This window comes from Chaetodon trifascialis, chromosome 7, assembly GCF_039877785.1.
Source record: "Chaetodon trifascialis isolate fChaTrf1 chromosome 7, fChaTrf1.hap1, whole genome shotgun sequence".
NCBI lineage: Eukaryota > Metazoa > Chordata > Actinopteri > Chaetodontiformes > Chaetodontidae > Chaetodon > Chaetodon trifascialis.
In genome coordinates, this window is record NC_092062.1 from 20,954,997 (window position 1) to 20,978,174 (window position 23,178).

Below are 23,178 nucleotides of genomic sequence, written 5' to 3' on the forward strand. Positions count from 1 at the left end.
AGTCTCCCAACGAATTGCAGGCATGAAGAAGCTGGGTCTCACTTCAGGTCCGTGCTGTGAGGTCTGTCCTGCGATGCCTCTGCTTTAATGTGTCTTCACTTTTTCTCTCTCTTCCTTTCTCTCTCCTCCCGCTCAATGGAGGTGTTATGAACAATCGTCTCCAGCGCAGGGTACTGAAAGATCCTTTTCCTCTGTGGACAGAAGTTATGCAAAATCGTCTAAATTAGCAACATGAGTCCAACTCAAGAAGTGATGCATGAATGCGTACACGTATGTATCTTTGATTAATACTTCGCATTCTTTTTTATAGTGATTTTTGATAAAGAATTAGAAATTAGTTAATGAGTTATTTCTTTCCAGTAAAATTTTTATCATGAGACAAAGACAATAATTTCCCTTATTTGAAGATTTTGCAAGAAATTTAGAAACTGTAATAATCCCATACTTTGCTTTCTCAGTTTTTCAGAAGAATTTAACACAGGAGGAAATGAGTTTCAGAGTAATTTTCACAGTGCTGTGAACTATAGATATTTACCCTTTGGTGGTTCTTGCACATCTTAACCAAAACCAGCAGCAGAACCAGGAGGAGAAGGCTGAGACCGACCACGGCGGCGGTGTTATCTGAGGGGTCTGATGATTTTTGTCCATTCAGACCACCTGCAGGGAAAAATCATATAAACAGAGTGAGATAAAAGCACAATATTTCATATTTTTATAACAAATTAATATTGTGTATCAGCATCAATCCAGTATATTCCCAAAAATATTAAAAAGCAAAACAAAATATCAAAAGGCAGCACACATATATATTTATTTGTGGCATGTAGTTTAAAATAGAAAAACATCCAGAGGAGAGAACTTACTCATCAGCTGAATGTGGGATGTTACGTTTCCCAAAATGCCCTCTGTCCCATAGAAACGACATGCCCATTCGCCTTGGTTCTCTGACATTTTGCTTATACTTAGAGTCTTCCCCTTCTGGATGGACCCAATTGACTGGGTGCCGTTGAGGTCATAGACCACATGAACCCACTCGTAGTCGGTGACATCGCTCGAGTCGGACAGTTGACAGGTCAGTGTCACGGTGCCTCTTTCCTTTGACGTGGTTCTGCTGTCAACTGAGAGAAAAACAAGACAATATAGTTTGCTTTTGATGACAAAGATTAATGTTACTCAGGCTTAAACTTAATTCAATGGAGGCTTACTTTTGGCGACGACAAGCTGCATATTTCGAGTCAGCCGTTGTCCTTCTACAGTCCCAGAGCATCTGTACCGGCCCTCATCCTCAAACCCAACCTCTTTCAAACTGGCAGACTTATCCAGAGGGAACTGAGAGGACGGTGAGGGTGGAGAGAAAGAGGCAGAAAGGCGACCAGGAATGGGTCTAAAAATAGACTCGGGTTTGAGTTTCTCCCAGAGTGTGTTAGAGGGGGTTAAACCAGGGGAGAAGACACAGGGGAGTGTGACCGCAGACCCCACAGCAGCGTACACTTTGGTATTGTCTTTGGATGGATGGATGATTCCTGTGACGGAAAGGCAATGAAAGATGAGACTTTAAGAACATCAGTCAGGGAAAAAAGAAGCACACAGCCTGATTTCTTCAAATAATTCAGTTTTCTACATCTCTTTTGAATCTTACCTTTCACGGTCAGAGCTGCCGAAGCTTGCCACTTGTTGCCCTTGTAGCCCACGACGCAGGTCCAGTTTCCTGTCAGCCTCGCAGTTGCCTTTTCCCTCACAAAACTTTCAACGGCATTGCCGTTTAAGATGATTCCAGTCTGGGACATAACTGGGCTGTTGTTCAACATCCACTGGATCGCGGCTCCGTGAGGACAAGGGGTCACGTTACAGCTGATTGTAACGTCATTCCCCCAGACGGGAACCAATGAAGAGATGGACACTGTTCAAGATACAGGCAAGGATTAGCAGTGCAGCGGAGACCTCTGTTAAGGTATAGACAGTCAAAACATTTGGGGTTTTGAGGCTGCATCTAATTTTCTTACCTTCCATGATTCTGAGTATGACCACGTTCTCAATAACCTGGTCTCCATGATCCACCTTGCAAGTGTAAATTCCTCCATCCCCCTTCCTCACGTTGTTGATTTGCAAGCTGTAATCGCCTCTCTCAAACTGGGAGTGGGGGCATTGTAAACGTTGGTTCTCTTTGGGTAAAAAGCTAGAACCCCAGAATTGCAGCCCGTTCTTTCCCTTTCTCCAAACCGTGCTGTGGACAGAGGTGTCACAAACAATCCAGTGTCATCGGCATGTAGATGCAAGTCTTTAGTTTGAAGGTGAAGGAGGGATGGATGGTGGAGCATGGGATTGGAGGGAAACTGAGGGATTTGTGGCCGGCGACATAAAGCAAAGAGGGAAAAGGACATAGCCGAGCAGAGGCAGCAAACAAAAGCTTGTGTCTTACCCTTTCCTGTCTTTAGTCCAGATGATGTTCGAGGGATATGGAGATGAAGGGCCGCATTTACAGGGTAGTACAGCCTGAGAGCCTGCTTCAGCAAACACCTCAGTTTCCTCACACTGAGCCCCTGAGGAAGAAACATGAAATGTTTAACTTTACAAAGAAAATGTGCACCTTCAGCCCGCAAAAACACGTGCGTCTGATGAACATTCATCACCAAAAGTTTTAAAAAATTGTGGTAGAAAAATCATAAATTTACCTGTCATAAGGATGGTAATCACCACAAAGATGAAACACTCCAACAGCATCATCTTGTTGCTTTTGTTCTTGATGAATATTTCAGTTTGGGTTCTGCACTGCCGTCAAAATGCAGCAACAAATTTCACTTCAGTCTGCCTCGCTTTAACTTCTGTCAGCTCGGTTTTCCACCTCTCAAAGTCTGTCTCTCTCTTTGTGTTCTTGTAAGTCGGTTTGATGAGGTATATATTGGCGGGGGTGGAGGGTGGAGTGTTTCGTAGCTCCTCTGGAGATCATGTGACTTCACCTACAAACCAGGCTTTGATGTGGTCTGTCTGTGTCAGCTTGGAAACTGTAAGACAGAGATGTAAACAGGGAGACCCACCTCCTCCCACGGATTCTCTCTACTTCACCCTGTCTTCTTCTTCACATCAGTGTCCCAATATGTCACATTATTGCAAGCCAGAGCACACAAAAGTATAAATAAAAGTACAGTAAATGGCCATGTGCAGTAGCATCTACAGTATGTACCGTATTTGTACTTCGAAATATATTTTTTGAAATGCTCTTGTGCAAAATAAAAACTAAGCTACATCACTGTCATTCTCCACACATTGCTGTGAATGTTATTGTTTACAAATCACTTGAGGCTCATTCACGTGAGCTGTAGTTGTTGATTTTGAAACTGCAACGCCAAACCCCGTCACTCCTCCGTCACTGCCAGTCACTTTTGTTTACAGCCGCCGGTTAACTCACAGCTCCCATCATGATCATCATCGTCACCTGTATGATGAGGACGTCTCCATTTAGTGATACGGTGCCTTGTTCTGATGGATATTCATGAAAATGAATCATCCGCTTCTTTCTCGCTTCTCTGTTTTCCTTTTCGTCAGTTCTTACACCGCTGTCACTGCAGTAGAAACAGGCCTACACTGCCAGTCAAACGTTTGGTTAGCGGCCAGTATTTTAGCATATATCACTGATTGTCAACCAAAGGCATTCATTGTAAACACTTTAAAATCTGAAAATGTAGGTTCAAAGTAATAGCGACAATTTCTTAGAACTGGTCCTGGTTCTGTTTGTGTTTTCAACATTAACTTTAAATCAACTACTTTTTTCACCCTGACTGTTAACATTTAACTTAAAGCTCCCGTTAAGCATTTATAAGAAGTAATAAAGATTTAATAGTTGGTCTTTAACACACTAATGTAGCTGTAAACAGATATTAGTTTTATTAATGTATTTGTCAAGAACTAATAATCCTCCTGTGCTGGTACACAGTACACAGTATAAACAGATAATGAATTACAACACAGTACAACACAGGATCTATCTATCTATGAAACATAGATAGATAGATACTTTATTCATGCCCAAGGGAAATTCACGTGTCTGCATAGGAGAAGTTAAAACAGCTGATGAACACACTGAAATGCTTTTATATCTGTGCACAACTACAGTGAGTGGTAAACATTCATTAAACATTTATATGCTGCATGGAGATTAAATTAAAGTATCACCTTTTGATCTTTTTTTATCTCTGGTATATTTACCTTGTATATACCTTATATTTACACACGTACATACCTGTGAGTGTATACACATATTTATGATTTGGTTCTTCTCAATGCTCATCTGTGCAGTTCCAAAAGACATCTCGCCATATCAATATAAGACGATATCCATCCATCCATCCATCCATCCATCCATCCATCCATCCATCCATCCATCCATCCATCCATCCATCCATCCATCCATCCATCCATCCATCCATCCATCCATCTATGTCTGTCTTGTTAGACTACAAGGGGAGACAAAGATTTGGGTTCCTAATTAAACAATGTAAGACATTGTTGTGACAGACAGAAGCAAAGCTGATCTTACTGTGAAGACTGAAAGCACAACTTACAGACAATAAAATGAGGAAAATTAAGAGAGCTGCAGCTCATGCTACAGCTCAGGTGTTTCTGCATTTTTCAACAAACAAAGAAACTTGTAGAAACTTGGAAACACTCATTAAAACAGGTTTGGAAAGCCTACTCTAAGATGAAAGCACTGCTTGATAGATAGACATATCGATAGATACAGATAGATACAAAGATGGGTAGATAGATACAGAAAGATATGAACAACTGAGAATGTGTAGGTGAAACCACAGAGCTGTTGTTCATCGTCTTGTGAAGACTTTTTCCCTGGTAACAGCCATGTGACTGTTGGGTGAGTGATTCTGTAAGTTTTAAATCTTTTTATCTCATCCACCTAGAGCTTCTTCCTCGCATCAAACATTGTCAGCCTTCAAATCTGTGTAATATGTGGTTCAGACTGTGGCTTCAAGTAAAGAACAATAAACAGTACAAACTGTACCTGTGAATCTCAGTGTCGGGGGCATGCATGTGTCACTCATTGTGAGGTGGTCTTTCCTAGAGCTCATGTTTAGTCACCCCCACTGTATCTGAATATGAGGTGAAATTACTGTGAAGGAAAATGCCCCTTACATGGAAACAGTTCAGCTTTGAGCTTGAGGGAAAGCAGATGATTATGTTAATAAGGATGAGCTTGGAAAATAGTCAAATGCAAGTGAGTAGTTTGTTCCTGTGTCAAGTGCCACTGCATTGTGTCTGTTCTTGTCGCGGTGCATTTTTTCAGCATTAACCCTTAATAAGCAATAAAGCACATGAAATACTCAGGTGTAAGACTTTGTGACGTATTGTAAACCCTGCGGCGGTTTAATTTCAATAACTGCTGCGATAATATTGCGGCATTCTAGTCCGTATGTGGAAGTGATGAAATATGATGTTCCACTGAGTTTTACTGGCAGAGGAAGCAGAGCACAGAGAAAGAATGCGGCTCTGCTGAGAAGTTCTTTAATTTTGCTAAGTCAGCATTTTGCTCAGCGCCGTGTTGAGTGCTACATGGAAACATGACTGTGTATCTGTGATGCAAAAGCAAAGTGCATCATAGCTATTTATTTTGGAAATGTTTTACATGCTTGTCTTTTATTCACTCTTCAGCAGATGCTCCTTTCACCTCCTGCACACATAAATTTATTCATACTCAATTATTTGTATTGTGTCTTTCTTATTCTATTGTGATTCCAAAGTATCTCAGCACAGGGGTTTTTGCACATGTAAAGGAAAGTCAAAAACATTATTTTAATACAGATTAAATGAAGCACACTGCACGCTTACAGTAAGACAGTAAGTCTTCTCTGCAGAGGACATTGCAGTTTGGTTTATGTCACAGCTGGATGGAATCTAAAGGTTAAAAAAATGTTTTGTCTGGTTTAAATTTCCACACACACTCGCTGGTGTCTTAGCAAAAATGAAATAAAGACAAAGATCAGTTTTGGTGCACTTGTTTCTTTGAAAATGACAAAATATTCCATCCAAGGCTTTATAACAGTAAGACTGAAAGTATCAGTCCACGTCTGTGCATCTGAGTGTTTGTGGTGTGTGTGTGTGTGTGTGTGTGTGTGTGTGTGTGTGTGCGTGCGTGCGTGCGTGCGTGCGTGCGTGCGTGCGTGCGTGCGTGTGTGTGTGTGTGTGTGAAGAGGGAGGGAGAGAGAGAGAGAGTATAACAGCCTAGATGTCTGCAGGTTTTCATGTTTTTATTCCAGTGTGTGGTTTGATCTCAGTGATTAAAACTGATCTGTCAATAGTGTTCCCACTTTAAGTAATATAAGATTTAAATGATGATATTGGATCAAAGAGTACTTTATCCAAAAGGGATTACATCCTCCTTTAAGTACACAAGTACTCAAAGCATGATGCATACACATGTACACAAGCTTTTCATTGTGTAAGGGATCACTTATCTTACTTTCTTTGTCCCTCCCATTCATAGATGAGCACCAGAACAATGTAAGATAGATATGTGATTTCTGATAATGTGATAATCTGAAGAAAGGCAACTCTACTACACAGCTGGCCGTTTTTGTTCCGCAAGTTTGCAGAGGAGGCGTGTCACCAAGTAATTTCACTCAAATACTGTACTTAAGTACAAATTTTATGCAACTTTATTTTATAATTGAACAATATTGTGCTATTGAATGACTCTACATTTGCCTGACAGGTCCAGTTACAGATTACTTTTCAGATTTCATACCCTCCCTGCCCATGTGCCGTGTATCTGCAGATGTGGTGACTTTCGGTGTTAATTTCTCTGATAAACTGCAGGGTTAAGCCTTCCTTTGTGGGTTGAGAAAATTCTCAGACATCCTTAGATAAATAAACTATTTAGGCTCCTTAGATTAGAAGGAAAATGCATTTTTCACAAAGCTTTAAAACAGGCTGTTCTTCTCAGCTCATGGAGGATGCAGGAAGCTACAAACATACGGTAAATAAAATGCATTGTAAATAAAATGCATTGCTGTAGAATAAACTATCCAGCAGTATTTAAAATGACCTCAACCATAAACATCTACAGCAGTAAAAAGCAACATACACTTTAATGCAAAAGTAATATTGATTCAAAAACATCATATATACCAGTAAAACACTGCCAGATATAGTACTTGACATACTTTTACTTTAGTAAAGTTTTGAATGCAGAAGTTTTTCTTGCAGTGTACTAGCCTATCTTCACTGTACTGCTACTTTTTACTGAAGTAATGCTTCTTCTGTTTCAACACTGCAAGCTTGTGGTTCTTTGCTCCTCTAGTACCATTACCTCCCTCTACCGGGTAAAAATATGTTAGTGAAAAGGTGCAAAGACCGTCAAAGGATTATTTGTTGCGCTACTCTAACGACAATACGGTACTGACGCGTTGCATTTTGGGACACAGAGTAAGATGGACGCGGCCATTGAGTCCATGTTGAAGTCTCAATAACTCATAGCTAGTTGTAAATGCCATATCTCCGCATTCGGCCATAAGTTGTGGTTTGTTGAATGAATAAGGACAGATTGAATTGGCACATGACCGCTCCTGGACGTGGAAACTGGTAATGCTCATAATTCTGCGTTAGATGTAGCTAATGTTTTAGCTAATGCTAAAGCTAAGGGTCAGCGTAAAGTTATTTGAAAAGCTAACAAAGCTAACGTGTTTGATAGAAAGTAAACCCGGCCGGCTAACGTGTTGAAAACACAGTTGATACGTGTTGAATAACCACTTTACGTGAGTAAACTGAATACCTTTCATTTAACGTTAATAGCTGATGTTTTATTACAGAAAACGTGAGACATGTCTGTACTGGGAGGGTTGCTGAAAGCTGGAGCGTCCTTCTGTCAGTCTGCTGGGACTCTGCTCCACACAGCCAGGACCATTTCAACTGGTGAGTTACTGTAGCCAGCTTGTTTAATGCCCGTACTGCAGCAACAGGATTATTTGTGTATGCTTACACTGCATGCTCCTCTTAATTCCCTTAATGACTATGGATGATCACTAGGTTCAATAACACCAGACTTACGTGATAATTCCTCCCTGAGGAAATTAGCTGTTGCACAGTAAGGTTTCAGAACTAGTACAACTACACCATAAATCCATCATGGTACATGTAATTGTATATCACTGTAATGGGCTATATCATGGTATAATAATTGTCGTGTTAATTCATTTAAGAAATGGTTTAAAATAACCGTACCATACTTCATCACATTTGATTATATTTCCTACAAACAAAAACAACTGCGTAACATGAGGCGACACTTGAGTTTAAAACATAAGACTCAAGCAGTAAAACTAACGTTCTTCCAAATTGGAGATTTTAAGGTTCCAGATGGGGACAACAGAGATGCCACAGAGGCGTGTTATCACCACTAACTGTGGCTTTCAGGTCATGGTCCTCTGCACAAATCACGTGCGAGGCAGCTGGATTACATTGTGCTACCCGCCCCGAATAGAAAGCACAGGCACTAAAACCATTTTCTCTTATGAACTCTGCACAGTGTCTGCAGAATCAGGTCTCTTTCACACATGGAGCACATTCGTCCATGTCAGACATGTTCTCACTTACTGGGATTATGCTGTTTGATTTAGGTGAGGGGCGTAGTACGAAGCAGCTACTCTACACACTGGCAGTGTGTACATACAGCTCCAGGGATAGCTCCCACACTGGAAACAGTATTGCCAAATCTTTACTGATGGACACATGTCTACCATCGCATGGTATATACCATCATACCACCCAACCCTACTCCAAACATATATGCAGGTATACACAAGTAGAGGAGAGTAAACAATAAGATGGAAAATGTGCATCAAGTGCAAATTAGAAAGTTAGAAACATCACGAGGTTGTAATGTGCGTTAATGAGTTATGTCTGCAATTAACAAATATTTTCATTATTATTAGTAGTATTAATATTATTATTTCAGATAATCTGTTGATCTTTTAACATGCCTATTGCAATTTTCCTATAATGTTTTCTAAAACCCAAATATGTCCAGTTTATAAAAGCAAAACCCTCAGTTTTGAGAGGCTGGAACCAGTGAGTATTGAGCCATACTAGAATAAATGCTCGTGATTAGTTTTATCTTGATTGATTAAGCAATTCATCTACTAATTGTAGCAACACTAAATGTGCAGAAGATACTCAGGTACTGAGCGCTGACATGAAACAATGTGCTTTCTTCAGGAACATGCTGCCAGATCAGGATGCATGCCATCCCTCCGCTGAAGACGGTGGACAGGTGGACAGAGAAGAGGAGCATGTATGGAGTTTATGATAACATAGGCATCTTAGGTAAGTTCCCAGAACCAGTTAACGTCCATTTTGTTGTTGTTGTTGTTGTTGTTGTTGTTGTTGTTGTTGTTGTTGTTGTTGTTTTTGAATGAAGTTTTTGGTAGACTGAGTGTGGAATAAAACTGTTAGGATGTAATATGCAACTATGGATTCAAATGTTTTTTTGTATGATCTGATTATGTTTCCTTGTTGGTGTAGAGGAAGCAGAGAACTAAAGCCTTGTGTGAGGTTTTTCTCTCTTTTTTTTTTGAGAATCAGTGAGTGTTCAGGCGGTCTTACTTTATTCTCACCTGCAGAAGAAGTCCTTAGGAGACTGTTTGAAAAGATAAATTGTGCATACATGAGGCCAATAAACGCGAGACCACTGGCTCAGATGGCGTCTTGCTCAGTCTTAATCTGTACCCCAGTTCCAGCTCCTCACCAGCTGTGCTTTGCCCACACTTTGGTTTGCTTTCTCTCCCCTTTATCATACATACACTGTGCACAAATGAATCGCTCCCTTTGTGTCTGCAGGGGACTTCAAAGCTCATCCTAAAGACCTCATTGTGGCTCCCTGCTGGCTGAAGGCTTTCAAAGGCAATGAACTGCAGCGTCTAATTAGAAAGAAGAGGATGGTGGGAGACAGAATGATGACGCTGGACAGACACAACTTGGAGAAGAGGATCCGCTTCCTGTACAGACGCTTCAACCGCACTGGCAAACACCGCTAACACTGAACGATGAGGACTGTTGGAGTCTATATGTCTGATTACATGCTGTTGAAGTGCTGTATATTGCCATTCTTCCCCAATTTATTATATTCATAAAAACAGTGCGCTTTTCAGAGCATCATACTTCCTGTACTTCTGTTTAATGATTAACATACATGATATAAAGGCCCGAAAATACATTGTAAAAATGGACTGGAAAAGAAGCCTTGTTTTATTACTTCTAACAAACATGAACTCCTCTGGCTCCCAAACAGCGACAAGCAGGTCATCTTCGTTCTGTAGCTGTAGAAAAAAAATACTAGGATTATTTTTCCCTCAGAATAGAGAATCAGCTCCAACCCGCAGAGGTCAAAGGCCAGCAGTGCAGATCATAATTAGCATCTCATTCTTAAAAACGTGGCTGTTAATATGCTCCTTTAACAACTTCCACGAAGACCTTTCACAATATTTCAGAACCTGCCTGCAGGGGTTTGCTCCCGTCCAGCCACAGGAGCATCAGTGAGGTCAGGCTCTGGTGTTGCTGGTTCCCAGCTGCAGTTCCAGTTCATCCAGAAGATGTTAGCTGGGGTTGAGGTCAGGGGCTCTGTACAGTTTGGTCAAGTCCTTGGGTGCAAAACTGGGAAGGTCATTGCCTTTTTAACCTTGTGCTGTGCACAGAGTGGAAAACCTAAGACGGTATTTTCCATCCTGGAGTTAAGAGATACATCTGAGTGGTCATGGGGTGATAAAAAAGATAAGTGAAAGAAAAAAACATGTATCTGCTGCAAAGTGTGGTTATTTTTTTGTGTTTTGTACTAATCTTTGCTCTTTTATTGCGAGAGATTGGGTAGATAACAGCTCATGCAACCTGTGACAAGGGATCGTAAAAAGAAGGAAATGCTTTGGTTTAAAGGATCAAGTCCAAAAAGGTTTGGAAACCCTGGGAATGGGTGTCATGTAATGTGTGCTCAATGGAACAAAAGGTCCAAGGCCAAAACATGAAAAGAGCCCCAGACCAGAAGTGCAGGAGTATGCAGACAAGGGTGTCCATATACTTTTGGCCACAGATTATATCTGTGTATTTCTCTCCATAAAGAGGATCATATTTTGTTAGGTTTCACGTTTCTTTCCTCCAAATGGCCATTTTGTCCTCAGACTTTCTCCTGTTTTTACTTCCCTCTCTTAATGCTCAGAGAGTCCAAATGGGAAATAGAGCAGAGGGTGCATGAAGGAAGGAGTCTGTTCCGAATTAAACGAGAGGAAATGCAAAGGGTAACGCTGTACGGGAGCAGTAGGAGGGGGAAATGGGAGAATCCCAGGCCACGGAGGAAACAGCCGAGTCAACACTCTGTAGGCATCCACTGTACCGCAGTGTCGTCCTGCCGCCCTATCCGACACAGAGCTGCAGTACTGCAAAGTGTAGGGAGAGAGAGAGGAGGGGAGGGGAGGGGAGGAGAGGGGAGGGGGGTACCGCACTGTCGTTACGAGTCCAAGTGGAGAAGGCAGGAGGAGAGACGCATTATTGCAGTAGCCTACAGTGCCACAGCACTTCACACGGGCGAAACTACCGCACTTCCCACAAGACGCACATCCATCCGAGAGAGAGAGAGAGAGAGAGAGAGAAAGGGAGAGAGGTGGGGGTGACAGAAATCAAAGACAGACAACTGCTTTCTCATGACTGGACTTTTTTTTTTCCTCCTTAATTTTGAAATTGCAAGCATTCGCCAGTAGCTTTGAGAAGAAGCAACTGAACAACCGGCCAATCAACGCTGCGTCTCAGCATCCAGGAGCAGCTCTATAAGGACGCAGCATCACTTGGAGGAGCTGGAGGCAGCCGCGCAGGAATCTCCGCGTCCGTGGATCCCCCTCGGATGGATTATCATTCAGAAGTACTTTTCTCCTGAGCTCGCGTCGCTCTCCTTCACTTCCTGCTCTCCTGTCCGGTCACACAGTGAATTATCGCCCGACCCGTTTACGTGCCTCGGTATTGCGGTACTTTGCTGACGACTTGCAGTATAAATGCACCGCTAGAAGATCGCTTCCACTGCGCCAAGAGCCCCCCCGCCTCAGTTTACAGTCAGCTCGGCACTTTAATCACTTTGCCGATTGAAAATTTGGACTTTCGTTTGGACCAGTGCCTAGAAATCATCGTCTTTTTTCTTTGATCTTGCTGTTTTTTTTGTTTGTTTTTTGTACTTCAGACCCTCCCTCTCCTGCCTGACAGCCCTTCACCCCTCCTCCTCCTCCGCTGCCCGTGAGTCAGTTCAAACAGCTGCATAGAAGATGTGAGTATTAATGCGGCTTTTCTGCTGCGCTCTTTTCATTATAACTACACAAAAAAATCTCTCTCAAGCTGCTCTGGATGAATATTTATTCAAACTAGTTTATTTCCTTGCATGTTTTCAATGCATGTTGGGGGCAGGGGGTCTTAAACTGAACTGCTGCTGAATTTCTTTCAGCTTGATGGATTTTGCTGACGCAAGTAAAATGTTCCGTCACAGCATCACTAAATTATGTATGCAGGGGCTGACTGCTGCCACTCTAAAGCCTGGGCAGAGTTATTTTGAGCTTTTTAGTCATTTCACTCCACATATCTAAAGATAATAATAATAATATTTTGTTAACGCACTGTGGTTCAGAGGCTTTGAGGTCGCCATCATCACCAGGAACGTTCATGTTAAACAGACTGATGGTTCATGAGGTTAAGACCTTTTCGTCCTGCTGCAGTGATTTGTATTAACTGTCCGTCAGGCCGGTCAGCGGCTGCTCCCCCTGGGAGCTTGTTTGCTCAGTTTTAAACCTCCTGTACCCAGTCTCCCCCACCCCCACCCCCCACCCCCTGCTGGATTAACCCGTTCTCTGCACATCACTTTCCAGTCTTACCTCTTCTTCTCTGTCCCACCCAGCTCTCTGTAATCCATCACAAGAACTTCTCCCATTTTTTCCCCTCTCCTTCTCCCATTATTCAGCCAGCATCCTCCTGAAGAGGATTTTCTTTTTCATTCATTTTCTTGCTCATTCTCTCCTCTTGCCTTCCCCCTTTACATCCTACCATCTGCATTCCTCGCCCTACATCTCCACTCTCCCCTGCATAATGTGCAGTTTTCTCCTTTGGCTATGCGGAGGCTTTAACTCCCCTTTATAGTGCCTGTTAGTTACTCTAACCAGAGATTTCTCCTTCACTCTGATCTCACTTCCTTGTGCTCTTCTTCTCAGGTCTGCCCCAGATGCTGCCCCAGCTGGAGCCCCCGGTGCTCCAGGAGCCCCTGGTGCAGATGGAGCCCCAGGCGGGGGCCCTGCCCCCCCACCCAATACCAGCAGCAACCGCAGGCTACAGCAGACACAGGCCCAAGTCGAGGAGGTGAGCTGGCCCAAGGCAGACTAAGAGTTTGGTGTTATAAAGCAATGCGTCAGTATTAAAGCAGTTGGTGAGCCACATGGCTTAATCATGAAATATCTACAGCATATGCACAGTGCTGCTACTGGACAAACAAGCATGTAAAATGTGTGTTGTTGCTCTTATGTTCTCTGAAAAGGTCTGGTCTTGTTAACATATAGTCTCTGCTGCATTTTGCAAATGCATTGCAATTACTCATTTATGGTGTGGCTCCAGAAAACCTTTTGTCCCCTGTCTTGCTTTCCTTTAACCGTGCTTGTCATCCTCTTTGTCTCTCCTCCCCACCACTGCCAAATGCTTTCTCATCCTCGCCGCTGCGAGCTAGGTGGTGGATATCATGCGAGTGAACGTGGACAAGGTTTTGGAAAGGGACCAGAAGCTTTCAGAGCTGGATGACAGAGCGGATGCTCTCCAAGCCGGAGCCTCCCAGTTTGAAAGCTGCGCAGCCAAGCTAAAGAACAAGTACTGGTGGAAGAACTGCAAGGTGGGCACATTATTGTGGGTCCATTAAACAAATTGTTATTACTGAGTCTGAGTCTAACCCTTTTAGTATGTGATGCGTTATGTAGAGGTACGTATGTATGTAGAGCTGGAAGAGAATTAAAAGTTAAGTGTGAACCAGATCTTCAGCTCTTTTATTTTTAAAGCATCAAACGGCTGTTCATGCTGAGGTGTGCTGAGGCGAACACACCGTGTCCATTGTGGGGACGCCGTCATCCTGCTCTCCACACGTTAATCTCTTAATGAGCTGCTGTGGAAGACTGAGCAGATGCTTTGGGGAAAATGGGGAAAAGAGGTCTGTTATTGTACAGTTTTCACTACACAGACTCAGAAATAAGAGGTTGCGCAACTGAAGCACAACAAATGCAAAGAATCTGAAGGGCCTTAAATGTTTTGTTGTTCAGATGTTCCTCTTTGAACTCATAGTCACAGTGCACCTTAACTCCCTTTATCGGAGCATGTCCCACTATAGTAAACTGTTTTCTCCTTGCAGATGATGATCATGATGGGTATCATTGGAGTCATTGTGGTTGGAATAATATTCTGTGAGTAGAAGATAATCTTGATACCAATTTATGAAATACTAATTACCAGTTTATTAAAATACAGTAGAGCTCATCCATATAAGAGCTCAGCTGCCTGCTCTCTATTTGATGAAGTGATCTACTGGCAGATGCAAGAGACTGACTTCCTCCCCCTCTCTCCTTCATTTGCAGTGTACTTCTTCTACTGAGCTCAGCCCATCAATACACATGGATATGGACTTGAGAATGACATGAGAGGGAAGAGAAAAAAAAAAGAAACCCAAGCACCCCCTTTTATCCGTCCTCTCCTTCCTCTCATCACAGTCTTCCATCAAACCATCTTGCACTTAAACATGACAGTAGTGTTTCTAGGTGTCTCTGCTCTCTTTTGTCCCTCTTTCCCTCCCTCCTTGCTGCTTTCTTCCACCGGTTTGGCGTCAAGTCTCACTCACTCTCTCCCGTCTCTGTACCTCATGTATTATTGAAGGACGCAGCAGGCAGAGTGAAGGAGGAAGAAAGAAAGGGAAGGAGGGGGAGAGAGAATTCATGTGACACGGGGAACACACGGGGCTCGGCCCTCTGAAAATGTACAATGTACAGAAAGGTGAATGTGTGCAGGGAGACTGAACCAGAGTTTGCCGTCCTTTCTACCCCAGGTACGCCAAAGCTTGTTCATAATACCTTTTTTGAGAGTCCTACATTTGTAAATTGATACTGACATACCCGACTAACACACTCCTTCTGTCACAACTGCTACCATCATTGCTACTTACTAACACAAGGTCATGTTAGATTAAGATTATGAACATTTTTGTTGTATGCGCGTGTGTGTATTTGTGATCCAGAGCATTGTAGCCAATAGCTTTTTCCATGTTTAGCTGGTAGGCTTTTATTAGTAACCTTCTCTTTTCCTTTCCTGTCCAGCTTTCTCTCACTTAGTCTCTTATTTTTGCAACGTTCAGTACTGACAGTGAGAGTGTAAGGAAAGGAAGAAGTGATTCAGGGAAAGGTAGTATGAGTACTGCAGCATTTCTGTCCTGTATAAATAAAACAAACTTAATTCTGGACTGATTATTGATAAAGTAGTTCTATAACTATGCTTCATTTCACCTTGGTTTTTGTACCTCAGGTGGTGGCATAGTAAGATGCACAGCAAGACAAACAGACAAGCAGCCACTAACAGACAATCTACTGTATACATGAACTGACTGCTCTGAGCCAGAGGCAGGTCTCTGAGCTCTGAGGTGGACAGAGTCACAGCCATAGACAGATGAATGTGTAGCGTCACATTTCAAACAGGTACGAATGCCAACTTGTTTGGAAAGTTTTGCAGACAACGCGTTTGTTTGATTGTCGTTTAAGTTGACCTGATCTTCAACAAGCGGGAAAATGGGAAAAAGGACATAATTTAAAAACCCAGAGCCACCTGGCCCTCCCCTCTCCCCCCTCACTCACATAAATACAGACTCACCTGCAATATGGTAATGGCAAAAATGAGGTGTTTCTAACTTGCATGGCAAACGGTGTCCATAGTTTTGCCTCTTTGTGTGACCTGTGTATCTGCCATTTCTGAATCTAACTGCCGATTGTACATTTTCTTTTGTTAGTGGTTTAAAGGACCTGTGTATAATGTCTTTCTGATCTGATAACGACTGCTTATGCAATGCAATGATGCTCAAGAAGTTGCCAAATTTTGTTAATTTCACTTGCTTTTGAGAGAAAAAAAAATAGTATCCAGAGACTGCAAACAACTGCTACTGTAGTAAACTGTTAAAAACATGTGGTATTGTAGTACACATCTGTCAGATTATGCTCCTGAAAATGTGTTTATAAATTCTTTCAGGTTTTCTGGGGGGGTTGTTGGATATAAAAGAAAAGTAAATTTTCCTCTCTTCGGACTGATTTTGAGAGTTGATAACATTAAGAAAATATGAACAACCTTATGTTCACAATGCATTGATGCATAATTGTAGCAGTTAGCCATAATTATCTGATGATACTGTGCAACAATATTATCAGGCAATTACCACATGAGATATGAGAACATGTTTTGTGATTTACAACCGGAAAATGCAGTAAGAGATGCAACGGGATTTGCGAAAACAAATGCATGCTTAACACTTTTGCTGATGCCAATAAACAAATCATCAACAGAACTGCGTGCTGACCTTTATGTTTCAACATACTGAGCCGATTTAAACCTTGTTAAAAAAAAATAAAAAATCTGCAATTCACTCCTCTTCAAGTGACGCTGGCTTTCTTAAAGCAATACATCGCTTCTGAATGAAAGAGAAACTTCAACAGAGCTTCAGATGTAATCAAGAAATGTGCCATTAGTGATAATGTCAAATACCTTAGACGATGTTGCTGGTTCACAACATCCTTCATTGTGAAACATAAATTACAAGAAATGTAACGAAATCAACATCACACACAGAAACAAGTAAGAACCAGCCATAAAAACACAGGCTTCATTTAAATCAGTACCAATGAAAACAGTGCAACAAAAAGCATTTCCAGAAAAGAAACTACCTTAACATCCAGATTTCCCATTGGTTTACAATCTGCATGGGTTTGTGCAACTTTGCACTAAAGCTACATGAAGTTTACACTGAGTCATTTCACTCCGCCAAATGGAAATATTCTAGATGTCTTGTGCATGATTTTATGGAAATTTAGCCTGCCATACACGAGTTCTTTGGAAATTTTGGAACTTCAGCTATGGACAATGTTTACAGTTTATCAGCAGCAAATAAAATCAAGGCACCACTTTATCATGATCAGTGGAACAAAGACAATGCGTATAAGCAGAAACAGTAACAAATCAAGGATAACCTGGATGACTTCTTCCTGTTTGAATCAGATCAGTAATCTTATGTCTCATTGCATGTTCTGTCACTGTTTAGCAGCTCACTTCAGTTGTATTTCACCTGCTTTAAGATGACGGGCTGCAACACTGCAAAACACGTTGAAACATTAAAGCAGAAGTAGGTTTTTTATACTGACACTTTGAAAACTGAACAAGATCAATTATATATTAGAGTCCACACAAGTTAATAAAGTCTGATTTGATATTTGCTTACAAAATAAAATTTGCGTGGACCAACAATGCAAAAGCTGGAGAAGCTGAGAGTTCCTGCTGCCAAGACATGTGTGGCTCAACCTGATCTTTCCTAACTGCAAACTCCGGAGAGTAAATCAGAAACTTTAGTCCTCTGATGAGGTGACATCAAACACACTGAATACTGTGACGGAAGAAAGTTAGTTATGTTTCCCACAGCACTCGACAGGTGTAACACATCAATAAGTCAGTGTTACAGAAATCGTACTGATAAAAGGTTTTTTTTTTAAAAAAAGGTAAAAAGCTTGGTTTGTGATTTAAGATGTAGGTCTTATGCCAGATGTTTAGAATCTAATAAGTTGCAGGTTACAGAAATGCAACTTCCAATTTTGCTTTCTTCAGCTTTGCATAAACCGCTACCAACGGTACTCAGCAACAAATTTCTAAAGCAAATAAATATCCAGCTAAAAATTTAAATACAGTCAAAATATTTGTATTCTTCAATTCAGTAGAAGGCAAGAAGAGTTAAAAGAAGCACTGAGAGCTTCTAATGAAGTCAGTAATAACTTACAGACTCACAAATGACACAAAGGATGTTTTTCTGGGCTCAGTTTCAAATCAGGATTATCTACTAGAAGATCTCCTGCTAACTTATCTCATGACCTGGTAGAAGAATAGCAGAGTGATGATCAGGAAACCCAGAACCCACCAATAGGAATCTGCAGATCAAAAGACACAGAGAACAGTTAAGGGTTTTTATACGGGGCTGACATTAAGCACAAGATACAAGATGCGTCCATCATTTTTCCAACCCACTTCTGTATGAATCTGTGTTCCCATCGAAACCGGATTCACAAGGGTCTCACGACATATGACAAATAGTTAGGAACATAACAATATGGGACACTGAATTTGATTAATTTACTGTTTATCAGACCACAAATGAGACAAGAATTAAGCATTGGAAGGACGGCAGTGAAGGGCCGTAATGAGAACGCAGCCGACGAGGCTTCGTTACAAAGAAGTCAGTGAGGTTTCATCAATGGCGGGTTGGAAAAATGATAGATGCAATACAAGATACAGTATAATAGTAGTATAATAGTAATCTCGAGACATAAAAAGTTTCTGTTTAATGTGGAAAATAAACATTATTATTCTGTTTTCTACTGTTTACTCTGGCTGAGTGGGTTAAAACTTCCTTCCTTCTGCTGTGATATTCCAAAAGGTTGTGCTTTGACTTAAACTACAGTTTCAAAGCAACTATGTATTTAAACTCTACTCTATTATTACAGGAAACAGAGACATAACCCCTGTAAAACCACAACATATCTTCACATATTGTTTTTTAAATTAATGAGACACAACCTGTTTATTAGTGAGCTTTAGATTTTCTCACATTTAGACAGAAACAGGCTAGCTGTTTCCCCCTGCTTCCAGTCTTTATGCTAAGCTAAGCTAACCAGCTGCTGTAGCTTCATATTTTCAGCACAGACGTAAGAGTGGTATTGATCTCCTAAATTAACTCTCGACAGGATGAAGCTTCAAACTATTCCTTCAAAACACAACAACAAGCAGCCACACGTGCAGTAAATAATACCTGTCTGTGGACCTTCAACCACCAGACTGACAGAGAGAGGAGTGCTCAGGGCCGGGTGGGTCACCCTGCAGGTGATTTTGGTTCCAGGGGAGACAGTGGAGGGCACAGTGAGGTGAGATGACAGGGAATAAGTCCCATCACCGTGCTGCCGATGGCTGGACAGAGAGCCCTGATCTGGAAACACTACAGGCTCTGTGTCTGTCGGAGAGAGGGATGACCACTCCATCTGAAAGGCAGACGAAAGCAGAAAATTATGACCTGTGAATAACTTGGCCTATTTTATCTTTATTGTCTTGCTTTTACCTTTATATTATTTGCATATATATGTTGCTTTTTTAAAAAAATAATTATTAGTATTTGTTTTCTGTGTTTGATTACTGTATTTATTTGCTTCATTTAGACAAGATAGACATATTTAGTGTTTCTTATGCGAGTTATTTATTTAGTTTCAACACTTCTGCTAGTTGTTGAATTTATTTACTTTATAATTTGGTTCATTTAGTAAAAACTGGGCAACACTATGGGTACCTCAGGTTAAATAGGTGGGTATGACCAGCGTGCAATTGGTTTATAATTTTTATCAGAGAAAGAAGCTGCAGGAGCCAAGATTTCTTTGTTTTTTGTTTGCTTGCATGGATGAAGAAAATATTACAGCCTCAACGTTTGAGATTAACACCTGTTGGTCACAGTCAGGCAGGATTATGTATTTCCCATCTCTGCTTAGCATCTACTGCACGAATATACTGCACTAGTTACAGACCTTGGCATCCAGTGGGTAGTATTTGGTGCAGTGGCAGCTCAGTGTCTGGCGTGACGTTGCGTCCAAAACCAGCTTCTCCTCTGAGAGCGAAACTTGGGGTGGTTCTGAAACAAAGAGCAACATTCAACATTCGGACATTCTGTGGATTTTTCTGAACTGAGAGATTAGAGTGAAACTTACGAATAACGTGGAGTTGAATGATCTGCTGGGCATGGAAATGGCCTATGCTGACAGTGCAGATGTAGGTCCCCTCATCCAAAACCTTCAGCTTGGCCAGAGTCACAGAGGCGTCACCCTCGCTGACAACCTGGGCAACATCCATGCTTGAGCCCTTCCTTCCTGCATGCACTGAGGACAAAAAAAGACGAGGAACTGTCAAAAACACCTCAACTCAACCTAATTTCATGAGGCAATATCATCCTAATTTATGTACTACATTTGAATTTTTTTGCTTATTGTGATGCCTTGTTGTAATGTAATGTTATATCATTGTTGTATGTTGTATATAATGTTCGTATACTCCAAATATGTAGAGCTAAAGATTATCATTTTGTCATAACTGCTGCTTGGCGAGGCTGCTTTTGTGACTGTGAAATTTGCAAACACTGTCCTCAAAACCTCACTAAAAATGAGTACTGAGAGTCCATTTTCTTTTATTTATTCAAGAACTTCCTCAGCACTGAAGCCAACTTGCACTAATGTACAATCATCAACATCCTCGGGGGCCACAAGAAGCAGATTTTAAACCCTCCTAAAGACCATAGATAAACCAGAAGAGTCCAGGTACACCTGCTCACATACAGTAGCACTTACCCACTGTGCTCCCCTCTGCATCATCCAGCCTTGTCTTCATGTCAAGCACTTTCCGCCCTTTTCCTCTGTGCTGCAGTCGCCATTCAATGTCCACCTCCTGTGCTAATGGTATCTCCGGCTGTCTGAATCCACAGTTCAGGACAACATCACCTCTAAGCGGTGCAGTTACAGATTTTATGTGGGAAAACACCAGGAATATCACTGAGGTACAGAAAGCAAAGACAACAACAGGGAAAAGTAGTGAGATTGATGTTACTGAATGGAAAGAATACAATATGAATAAGTGAGATATTAAAGTCTGGATCTCACCCTCAGTCAGAAGCGTGCCGGACTGGCTGAGAGGCAGGCCCAGTTTGTTTTGTATGAGGGTCGACTGGTCCTTTTCCACGGTCAAAGTCTGCAGAATCAACGCGGTGCTGAAATCTATTCCCTCCACATTAAGGGACACCATGAAATAAGTTGGATCTGAACTTCCCTGGGATCCACGGGGGGAGTAAACGCTTATTTCGCACATCACCTCCTGCTCATTGCAGTCTGCATGGAGCAACACATCCACATTGGGGATCTCAGGTGATGAGACTGTCAGAGGGATGAGAGGAGAAGTTCAACAGAGGTTGTGCTTATATTACATCAGCCTTTATCGACAGAGAGAGCAGGGCAAACCTTTGGCCTCTAACAGGATGGCATCCGGATCAGGGACTGAAGGTGGGACAAACGGAGTGAGCGCCTCAAGCGATTCATCAGGAGCCACTGTGACGTCTCTTAAGACAAGAGTGGCTGGAGTCCGCGTGAAAAGGGCGCCACCACCCATTCCACCCAATCCAGCTCCCTCCTCCACCAGGGTGCAGGAAAGGACGACATCTGCAACCCCATTAGCTGACAAACAAAGGGCAAACAAACATCATGACATCATGAAGTAAACAAGCACCAGAAGATTACTATTAAACAGAAGTAAGAGCAAGGCTTATTTTATGGGTCCATTATTTCCTCGAAATATATTGAAAATTTCCCGGAAATGTAACTGAACTTGGTACAAATTACAGGCAAACAGAAACAGTTCTGAGACTTAGTTTGTTTAGTCGTGTCTTTAAAAGGCACTGTTCATTTCCACAAGAATTTACTTTAACATACTGCTTCATTTAAACCCAAGCAAATTCAGCCCTCATTCATTAAATACGCATGTGCTAAACTGCAAGCAGTCTGCACTAATACTTTTACAGCCACCATTCAGCGCTGCATCAATATACCAGAGATGAATGTTCTTACCACCAGCGCACGTCAGGAAGCATCCAAGCACAACTACTTCAATCATCATCGTGGAGTCTGGTTTCCGTGTTTTTAGTGTTGTAGACAAAGTTTAACTTTAAAACAACATGATAAAGTGAAATAACTGCTGAGAACTAAAACGCACCGCCACTACTTTCACTTTTGATTTCAACAGCTACGTTATGAACAACAGATCATAATGTCGCTACACACGTGTTAAAGCCTTTTCTTCATCCCAATAATGTCCATTGTAGGTGCATAGCAGCAATAGATATAATTGAATCTAATATTAAACTCTTCAGGTGCCACGGGAGCCGTCTCGCCGTGGGGAGCATGCGCAAAGGGCATCCGTGGAGGAGCGAAAGCGAAAGCGAGCAGAGAGGCTCGTCCAATGACGGAGCAGCAGGGCGCGAGTCGTGGGTCACTCTGGAAACAAGTCAGTGTATCAAATTTACATTTCTAATATAATGCAATTAAGGTCTCTATATTAACTATTTTTCAAGCCATTTGAGATTAGAGAGCTCCTAGAAATGTGTACATCATCATCAACGTCTATATTTATATTCATGAAAGCAAAATTTTGGACATCTTTGTCAATGTTTAAGGTATATGTACCTATAATTTGGCTATAATAGAACACCCAAAAATGTGTACATCATCATCAATACCTGTATTTTGTATTTGAAATCTAAATGTTGGCCTCTATATTCATATTTAAGGTATATGTATTTATATTTTGCTCTCTATCTTTATATTGAGACCATTTACTCTGTCTATCACTTTGTGTGTTAATAAGCAGGAAATAACCTACTGAAGTGGCATATCGGCCTGTTCAGAATTTCACTGGCTATTTGAGTCCTCAGCCACCTGCAAAATCGGTTGCAATTGGCTCGACCTTTACAAGGAAGACGAGAAGGAGGTCCATCTGTTCAACTATTATAACTTAAACAGTCTGAACTGACCAAACAAAGACAAAACAGGGAAACATATATACTGGCTGATCAGACCATTTGTGAGACAAAGGAGACAACAAAAACAAACATTCTCGTCTAGACTACAAATAAAACAAAACAGGATAACCAGTCAGTTAGATAGAATATGAAAAACCCTGCTATAATTTAAAGAAATAAAGAAAATCCCAAACTAAACCTTCGAAATCCCCCCTGATGCTACAGCCACTTTGGTACAGTTCAATTACCCACGTCCTGTATTTATCAGCTCTGTTCAAGCCGCCACATCC

The 23,178-nt window shown here is 41.6% G+C and overlaps 4 protein-coding genes across 4 annotated transcripts; 2 read left to right on the forward strand and 2 right to left on the reverse strand.

Moving 5' to 3' along the window:
* Positions 1–81: 81 nt before the first annotated feature.
* Positions 82–2,746, reverse strand: LOC139334293 (lymphocyte activation gene 3 protein-like). Its single transcript, XM_070967094.1, has 8 exons — positions 2,673–2,746; positions 2,420–2,540; positions 2,004–2,224; positions 1,640–1,900; positions 1,206–1,523; positions 864–1,118; positions 536–657; positions 82–191 (listed from the first exon to the last, which is right to left on the reverse strand). The coding sequence occupies exons 1-8, from the start codon at positions 2,722–2,724 to the stop codon at positions 96–98; spliced, it is 1,446 nt and encodes a 481-aa protein (XP_070823195.1). The 5' UTR covers positions 2,725–2,746; the 3' UTR covers positions 82–95.
* Positions 2,747–7,417: 4,671 nt separating this feature from the next.
* mrpl51 (mitochondrial ribosomal protein L51) lies at positions 7,418–10,780 on the forward strand. The gene is made up of 4 exons (XM_070966556.1): positions 7,418–7,590; positions 7,818–7,920; positions 9,223–9,330; positions 9,844–10,780. Exons 2-4 carry the CDS (start codon positions 7,830–7,832, stop codon positions 10,038–10,040), a joined length of 396 nt encoding a protein of 131 aa, XP_070822657.1. The 5' UTR covers positions 7,418–7,590; positions 7,818–7,829; the 3' UTR covers positions 10,041–10,780.
* A 645-nt stretch (positions 10,781–11,425) lies between these two features.
* Positions 11,426–16,597, forward strand: vamp1b (vesicle associated membrane protein 1b). Its single transcript, XM_070966192.1, has 5 exons — positions 11,426–12,304; positions 13,236–13,380; positions 13,742–13,900; positions 14,411–14,462; positions 14,634–16,597. Coding segments are annotated over exons 1-5 (375 nt in total). The 5' UTR covers positions 11,426–12,302; the 3' UTR covers positions 14,651–16,597.
* A 1,191-nt stretch (positions 16,598–17,788) lies between these two features.
* On the reverse strand, positions 17,789–22,261 carry tapbpl (TAP binding protein like). Its single transcript, XM_070966751.1, has 8 exons — positions 21,939–22,261; positions 21,336–21,548; positions 20,982–21,251; positions 20,673–20,873; positions 20,040–20,207; positions 19,860–19,963; positions 19,100–19,325; positions 17,789–18,221 (listed from the first exon to the last, which is right to left on the reverse strand). The coding sequence occupies exons 1-8, from the start codon at positions 21,985–21,987 to the stop codon at positions 18,154–18,156; spliced, it is 1,299 nt and encodes a 432-aa protein (XP_070822852.1). The 5' UTR covers positions 21,988–22,261; the 3' UTR covers positions 17,789–18,153.
* Between the last annotated feature and the right edge of the window lie 917 nt (positions 22,262–23,178).

What these genes read in the sequence shown, in the direction of transcription:
- LOC139334293 (XM_070967094.1), bottom strand. Translation starts at nt 2,724, where the DNA reads ATGATGCTGTTGGAGTGTTTCATCTTTGTGGTGATTACCATCCTTATG. An exon ending in GGCAGCTCTGACCGTGAAAG is followed by an intron (nt 1,524 to 1,639) that starts GTAAGATTCAAA and finishes TTTCCGTCACAG; the next exon opens with GAATCATCCATCCATCCAAA. An exon ending in TGTGCAAGAACCACCAAAGG is followed by an intron (nt 192 to 535) that starts GTAAATATCTAT and finishes TTCTGTCCACAG; the next exon opens with AGGAAAAGGATCTTTCAGTA.
- mrpl51 (XM_070966556.1), top strand. Translation starts at nt 7,830, where the DNA reads ATGTCTGTACTGGGAGGGTTGCTGAAAGCTGGAGCGTCCTTCTGTCAG. An exon ending in AGCCAGGACCATTTCAACTG is followed by an intron (nt 7,921 to 9,222) that starts GTGAGTTACTGT and finishes TGCTTTCTTCAG; the next exon opens with GAACATGCTGCCAGATCAGG. An exon ending in TGATAACATAGGCATCTTAG is followed by an intron (nt 9,331 to 9,843) that starts GTAAGTTCCCAG and finishes TTGTGTCTGCAG; the next exon opens with GGGACTTCAAAGCTCATCCT.
- vamp1b (XM_070966192.1), top strand. An exon ending in CACAGGCCCAAGTCGAGGAG is followed by an intron (nt 13,381 to 13,741) that starts GTGAGCTGGCCC and finishes GCTGCGAGCTAG; the next exon opens with GTGGTGGATATCATGCGAGT. An exon ending in ACTGGTGGAAGAACTGCAAG is followed by an intron (nt 13,901 to 14,410) that starts GTGGGCACATTA and finishes TTCTCCTTGCAG; the next exon opens with ATGATGATCATGATGGGTAT.
- tapbpl (XM_070966751.1), bottom strand. Translation starts at nt 21,987, where the DNA reads ATGATGATTGAAGTAGTTGTGCTTGGATGCTTCCTGACGTGCGCTGGT. An exon ending in TGCAGAGGGGAGCACAGTGG is followed by an intron (nt 20,208 to 20,672) that starts GTAAGTGCTACT and finishes TTTTGTCCTCAG; the next exon opens with TGCATGCAGGAAGGAAGGGC. An exon ending in CATTCAACTCCACGTTATTC is followed by an intron (nt 19,964 to 20,039) that starts GTAAGTTTCACT and finishes TCTTTGTTTCAG; the next exon opens with AACCACCCCAAGTTTCGCTC.